This window comes from Argopecten irradians, chromosome 5, assembly GCF_041381155.1.
Source record: "Argopecten irradians isolate NY chromosome 5, Ai_NY, whole genome shotgun sequence".
NCBI lineage: Eukaryota > Metazoa > Mollusca > Bivalvia > Pectinida > Pectinidae > Argopecten > Argopecten irradians.
Window position 1 is genome coordinate 20,144,210 of NC_091138.1, and position 7,814 is coordinate 20,152,023.

Genomic DNA, 7,814 nt, shown 5'->3' on the forward strand with positions numbered 1-7,814 from the left:
AAGTCTCTAAAATATTAGAATTATAAAAATGCAACTGATCTTGATTTTTTTAATCAAGGGGAGATAATCTAGTGATATTTTTTTTTTAATTTCAACATCTATTGACTGGATGTTACTAGATGGACTTAATAACAGGCAGGGCAACATTCCTTTTCTATAATCTAGTAATACAATTCAGCTGAGAATGTTTTACAATCTGGTGGCCAGTCACACCTCTTTTTAATTTAGGTTTCCCAGAAAACAGTTAAAATCTTCCAGACAGCATTACACTGGTTGCTTTCCAGTTCATTATCCTTATGTCAATATTTCGTAGTTATGGCCCTTAGTTCATACATGTAGTAGTAATATAATGTTAATTAACGTTTATACCATTCATACAGTATTTGGTTTTATTCTCAAATTGAAACTGATGTACCAAACACTATTTGGAAGTGTTTTAGGTTCAAAACGTTTTTTTTATTTCTCTTTTTTATCAAAGAAAATGAAGATATTACTGATGTTTTCTTAGCATTTTATTTTAACAATTTTTTTTTCATTTCATATGTCATATATAAATAGATATTGTACAATATTTAATCAATGTAAAAAAGATAAACAACTTCTGATTTGTAATCAGATCTGCCAACATGCTTATGGTCAATGATGAAAAAATGTCAAATGAAAAAGCAGTCTTTCGATCTTCAGAGTCGCAGTATTTATATCACTATTCTCATGGACACTTCAAGATCTGATGCTCAATGTATCATATCGAATACATCCTAGCACTGACAGAAAGTAAAATTGTACTGAACGATCCAATTCTGTAATTTTTGTTTAAAGTTAATACCAATAGTAATTTAATTTTTGACAGAATTTGTATATTCAAAAAAGGTTTTGAGCACTTTCCTTATTAAAGAGTTCCTGTGATCCGTCGGTATGGAGACATTTTTTCTTCTCCGTCATGATTTGAAAACTTAATCAAGGTCACTTTGAAGCAATTTTTTCTGATAAATTGAATCTGGCTCCATCACAGTTTAAGTTCTCCAAATCTCCCTCGCTTAGTTTTTGTTCTACTCCGATATATCAGTTTATTTTTTGGTGTCCTCGTTTTCTGCTGCTTTTTCCTCTTCCCCTTCCTCAGCGATAGGAGACTGTTTCCCTGTGTCACCTTTGTCAGTATCCACCTGATCCGCCTGCTTCTTCTCCAGGTTCTTCTTTTCTTTCTCAATGATATCATAAAACTCCTTCTCAGCCCTGGCATACTTATCGTCTTCTTGTATATCATCTTCCTTTTCTTCATCCTCCTGTGAATCATTTTATTGACATAAATATGTGCAAGAAATAACTTTTTTCTTCATTTAAAAAAAAATAAAAAAATTGTAAAGTATTTGGAGTTCTTTGATATTTAGAATATTCACATTTTAATAACACTTTATCATTAATATAATTATAATTTTTGTTATTTTCCAAAACTCTGATAAGGCTCTAAAGCCATTTCTGACATTTGAATTTAAGAACCATGTGAACTTGAATACCTTGTCTTTGTCAGCTGAACTCTTTGATCGCTCCTTCAGTTTCATTTCTCTGTGACGAGAATCCAGGATCTTTTCTCTCCTTGTCTCTCGCTCAAACATCTGTGCAGATATAGGAAGTCATTGATTAGTATGATCACTTTGAGTTATACAACAATTTGGATAGGATAGGATTTTCTGTGCTCGACCGTAACAATTATTTATCTTGTCAACTCAATTATGAAACAGTAAATCTAAAGCATCACCTAGGAAAAAAAACTATCTTTCTTTAATTCCTTTAAATGGTTTTAGACTTACCAAGAAAATAAGTGTGGTGTTTAAAATAATTATAATTTATGAATAAAGGCACAGGTGTTGAGAAAGGTAAAGCACTTCTGCAGAACAAACTGTACCAAGGCGAACTTATAGAAGATATACATACTGCTGTGACTAAGTTTTTCTCGTTCCTCTGTAATGTACATAGTCCTTCCGACAGTTCTAATAAGGTTGTAGTGCCAGAGTGAGATCCACAAGCAATCAGTCGCCCGGATTCCTGGACTCGTAAACTATGTAAAGGCTCATCACAAACCTAAAACAGTAATTAAATATTCATCAATAGGTCTTATTGTTTTAAAATTTAAATAATACTTTTACAAAGTATATTCACAAAATAAATATTTATTCCCTGCAAGTGCCCAGAGAGATCATACAAATATTTTTTAAGAGTCCAGAGAGATCATACAAATATTTATCAGTCTAGAGAGATCATACAAATATTTTTTATCAGTCCAGAGAGATCATACAAATATTTTTTATGAGTCCAGAGAGATCATACAAATATTTATCAGTCTAGAGAGATCATACAAATATTTTTTATCAGTCCAGAGAGATCATACAAATATTTTTTATGAGTCCAGAGAGATCATACAAATATTTATCAGTCTAGAGAGATCATACAAATATTTTTTATCAGTCCAGAGAGATCATACAAATATTTTTTATGAGTCCAGAGAGATCATACAAATATTTATCAGTCCAGAGAGATCATACAAATATTTATCAGTCCAGAGAGATCATACAAATATTTATCAGTCCATAGAGATCATACAAATATTTATCATTTCCTTGTTTCAAAGATTAGTTATTAAAAACTTAAATTTCATATTGTTTTTTCCTTTTTAAAAGAAAACATAATTGTCATTGTCCTATGATATCTCTTACCTGTAGACTGAGTGTAGGGTCGCTCTGTTTAAAGATGATGTCCCAAACATCCAATGTGCCGTCCATTTTGGTAACAAAGAACACTGAAGGTCGGACGGGACTCCAGGAGCCGTCGGACAGGTAGGAGGAGTATTGTCTGAAAATCAAGAGTTTGTCAATATATAGTAAAAATTTTAGGAGTTGGTGTTTATTATTTATGAACATCAAATATACAGCTATGGATATTTAATGACAGCCTTCTTGTGTGTGTGTGTGTGTGAGATAAGAGTGTGTATAAACTTGTTACCGATGTATATTGTAATACCTAGTACATAGATGCATGCATCCTTGATTCTTTTCATATAAAGCTCCATTTACTTAGTGAGGGACAATAAAAAGATGCATTCTGTGCTGTTATTACCTTCCTAAACAGACCTGATGCTGTTAAAAGCAAAATTCCTAACAATCTGTTGTCATAAAAAGAAATTCAAACCATTTTTTGAAGTTGCAAATTATTGTTTATATGTGACCCAGTACAAGCTTACCTTGTCCACATGATTGATGATTCCCTGATATCTTCAGACCAGATCTACAAGAAACAGTATTCAATTATAAATGTGAGAATATTAACATTATTGTAAAGGAGTTTCTGTTAATATCACCCAAGGCTTAGTATATGCTTAGTAATAAACAGCAAAGTGATGCTAGACAATACTTCATGGCATAGGATTTACATATGTATTGTTTGTCCTGTTCACATGAAGGAGATATTTAAATAAAGCTTATTCCACATAAATAAAATATCTTCTGGCAAACAACATTTTTTTATCAACACTAATAGGTCAAGTGCTGCACAATTATATTACTGTCTCATATAGGACTCAGATAAATGTCTATAAGAAGAGGTGGGCAGTATTTATGCAATCCTTTGTACAAAATATGGTAAATGAGACCAAATCTTACCCTTGCTTTCCAGTCTCCCACACTAAGGAAGTTTTTGGGGAAGAATGGATTCCTTTGTAAAGAGTAGACTGGACCTAAGTGACCGTGGTATAATGCTACAATTTTTTCTGCTGGAGTCTTGGCTTTTCTGTTACATGACATAATTGTTCCTGTTTCACATCCTACCATAAATTTTGTTGGCTGAAAAAATAAATAAAAGATTAAAAATATGCATATAAATCTCCATATATTTTCTATAAAATCTTATCCCCCAACCCCTTTGATATTATGCTGTTTTCAAATAATTAGAATTTCATTATTTTTGTTGCAGCAATTTTCCGAATCAAGTACATTCTAATTGCTATATTGTAATATAGAAGTAACTGTAAATACTAAACCAGATTTTAGATGTTACTGTTTTTTATTCTAATACAGTACATACCATAGTAGGTTCGTATTCCAGTGCCATAGCACCTTGTGCTTTTGTTGGATCTTGTTTCTTGGTCGGATCCAGATAAAGTTTTTCTGTAGGTTCACCCATTTTACGAGTGTCCCACCAAAGCACCTGACCGTCTGAGGATGTGGAGAAGCACTCTGTGCCAGTCTTAGATTGGATCCAGATAGCTTTGTATGCAGGATCTCTATGGCTGTGTTCTATAGGCGACATTTCTACTGGCTGTGAGCCTTTTCTGGTGTCCCAGTAAGCTAAAAACACACACACAAAACTCAAATTATGTTCCATTACAAAATTAAAGCAATGAGAACAAACTAAAAATCATTTCTTAACATTTCTTCCATAATAACTCCATATTCTCATATGCCTGTTTATGGATTCTTCTTATATAATGTTCAATCCATTTACTTTCCAAACATTTTCATAACTTGGGGATTCATTGTTTCAATTTTTCACCGCATAAATAGGTGAAAATGTGTCCTTGTTACAGTAGTTGTTTGTGACAATAGCACAATACATTGATGAGAAAACGAGACAATATTCAACTATATTTATTTGAATGTATCTTCTCTTCATCCAAACTTTGTTCTTGGACAGTACTCACCGATCTGACCATTGTAACAGCCACCTAGTAGTACATGAGAATCCTTTGGGTTGTATTCTAAGCACACTAATGGTGACACTGGTTTTAGTGTCATTTCTGGTTTGTTTGGGTTTTCTGGAAAATCAACATTTAACATTAAACAACTGCAATATTCATCAAGGATCTTATCTGCTAAATCACAAATGTTTAAATCTATTCTATGATATAACTTGCCAAAATTTTTTGGAAAAAAAAAAGAAAAGAATTGTAAACATTGATACATGACATGTTTTGTGATGTTTAAACTTTGTAAAGTTAAGAAATTTGAATCCATCAACAATATAAATGAACGCTATTTTACACATAAAGTATATTCTTTTAAAAAATGTACTTGTGTTAAAAAATATTTTCAGAGCACTTCATCAGCAGCATCACCAACATTCTACCATGAGTGATATACTGTTTCCTTGTTATGATATTAGAACTAAAATTCCGTACCGACATCCCAGATGTAGGACTCCATGCTTGTGTCTGGACTTGAGCCCTGGAATTCCATGTTACAGTAGGCTACTGCAAGTTTCCTAGGTCCATCTGGGAACCAGGACAGGTTTGTTGCTGTTCGTTTGATCTCATTTGGATCCCTAACAAAATAATACAGCAACCATATAAAATGTTTCTCTAAATCCAGAAATATCATAAGGTCTCCATTGGTAAGAGCTATTCCAATAATAAATCAACTGTGTGGGATTAACAAAGTTCAAAGGCTCTTATCAGTAATCCTCAAACTAGAAAATATGTCATATGGTAATGCTACTCTTGTATATTCCAAATCCAATACAATATTTGTCATTTTCTTATGATTGCTGTTGTCTGCTTTTTCATAAAAAGATAGTCTAATTTACCTGATGTATGATAAGTTTGAAATTATATCTTTCATAATTAGATGACAATATTCTCTTTGACCAATCTAAACCAAATTCATAAAAATAAGCTAATTAACTTACCTGAATACATTTATTGTTTTGGCTGATGGGACTTCATCTACAGCATCTATTTCAATGTCATCAAAATATTCTTCATATATATCAATGGCATTGTTTTGTTTGATGCAATGTTCCATGACCTAAAAGAAAATTATTAGTTTTTTATATACATTGAGCAATTTCATTAAAACAGTATCTTATCATGCAAAGCTGCTTTGGAGACATTAATACTATCTGTTACACTTTTTATACTATGGAGAGTATTGATTTTAGGATTTTTTTCCCTACAAATTTTAGATTCATTTATATTAGTTTTGATTATTCAGTGGGTGAAGTAAATTTTGATAAAATACTCACTGTTGCAAGTTGCTGAATTGTGTTAATGTACATTTCATCTTTCTCCACTTTTTTTCTGTATCTGGTGACCTGTTCCACTTCCTGTGAGTTGACATCTTTAGGCCAGCCACCTTCTGTATGGTTCACACCACGTGTACTGGTTTCAAATCTTTCTGTATTGACCTGTTGATTTGATCATTTATACCACAAATGTATTGAGTCCTTAGTTTTTCACAACCAATTGAAAAGATACAGGAATATAACATGATTGAACAAATCACATACATGTACAACCAAAACAAACATTGGCAATTTGTCCTGGTATTCAGTTGAAAATTGTAACACTATGTTACTGTTTTAAAGTTGCCTTTGTTTTAAAAACAAATGTACAGCAAACCATTTTGCATCAATTTTGAGCAAACTTGAAACCAACTTGCCAATGATAAAAATTTAAGCACTGCATGCATTCTTTCCATAATGTAATTATCTCTGCATTTAATATGAAAAATTACCTCATGTTCAGACATTTCCTGAACATGTTGGAGTCCATTGTCTACAGGATTCCTCTCAATGAAATTCTCTGCCTGTGTTGCATCTGGTATGATGTCTACATGAAGTTCTGCTGGCCTGTCGCTGAAGTTACACTGGCGACCAAACTCACTTCTTTTCTTTGTATATACATATACAATCTCCATGGTGGCTGTTTATCCTGATGAATATGAAATTGGTGTCAATTTGACATTACTTTGCTAGCAATAATGAATGCAATTGCACATAAAGCATAGAATTTGGTCTGTAAATGTGAAGAATAGCTAGTTTAGCATGAACAGCAGTTTTAGGCTATTCTCTACTAATCGTGCAGCTGAACTAGGCTATAGGCTAATTAAATAGCATAATTGTGAAACATGTTCACATCTGTTTCATTTCTTCAATGACATTAGCTATACAGTAGGTAGGAAAAAGCTTCATGGGCATTTCGATTGAGCTCTGTGCTCAATGTATGATACCAAAATAGAGTTTAATTCTTTCAAAATAAGAAGTTTTATTATATCACTTTTAAAATGCAAAATTATTAAAGAATAACGGGTTTGTACAATAATAAATGTGAGTAATTGGCAAACTTGATAATGTTATCCCATCAAAACTATTAGATTTTGTTCATGATATGCAATGCAGGTTTAAGCAACATTAACATTGTAACTAAGGGGATTCCACACAAAAAACAAGTTTTCTGTTAATTTTCTTGTAACGAACAAGCAATAACGACTACAGTAGTAAATTTAACGTAACTGTTGTGCAATATTATAAAGACGTATGTCTTTTGGATTGCACTGAAAATATCATTTTCGGTGGAAATATGATTGAAAAATGCACGTTGTCACTGACGCGAACATTCAATTATTTGAAAAGAAATCAAATATTCGGCATCGTGTTTGGTCATATCATCTCTGAATTATCGTTTCATAAAAACATAGACAGAGATAACACATATGATGTTTTGAGAAAAAGGTACTTACCCTGTAAAACTACTACAGAATTTTTGTTTTTATCTGCTTCATGGAGGCAGGGATAGCGTAAAGTTGTCAATGGATACGAGTTTGCGCGAAGCCGATATCCGGTTGTAGGTGAATACATTTTGCTGTTTTGAAACAAAACGGAAAATAAGATAAATTTTATTTGACTGTTTTTTTTGTAAACCACTTAACTTGAGAAACAAATATACAAGATACATTTTTAAATTCAAATACGTTACGAGTAGTCAACAAATTGCAGAAAGTAAATTAAAATATTTTACTTCATTTCGTTTTGTTATAGAGCATGCTAAT

The 7,814-nt window shown here is 32.2% G+C and overlaps 1 protein-coding gene across 1 annotated transcript; it reads right to left on the reverse strand.

The window, feature by feature from the left end:
* Positions 1-494: 494 nt before the first annotated feature.
* On the reverse strand, positions 495-7,613 carry LOC138323158 (dynein intermediate chain 3, ciliary-like). Its single transcript, XM_069267565.1, has 13 exons — positions 7,506-7,613; positions 6,501-6,697; positions 6,010-6,171; positions 5,674-5,792; positions 5,168-5,310; positions 4,691-4,804; positions 4,075-4,337; positions 3,654-3,833; positions 3,236-3,279; positions 2,712-2,847; positions 1,933-2,079; positions 1,515-1,613; positions 495-1,283 (listed from the first exon to the last, which is right to left on the reverse strand). The coding sequence occupies exons 2-13, from the start codon at positions 6,681-6,683 to the stop codon at positions 1,068-1,070; spliced, it is 1,806 nt and encodes a 601-aa protein (XP_069123666.1). The 5' UTR covers positions 6,684-6,697; positions 7,506-7,613; the 3' UTR covers positions 495-1,067.
* Between the last annotated feature and the right edge of the window lie 201 nt (positions 7,614-7,814).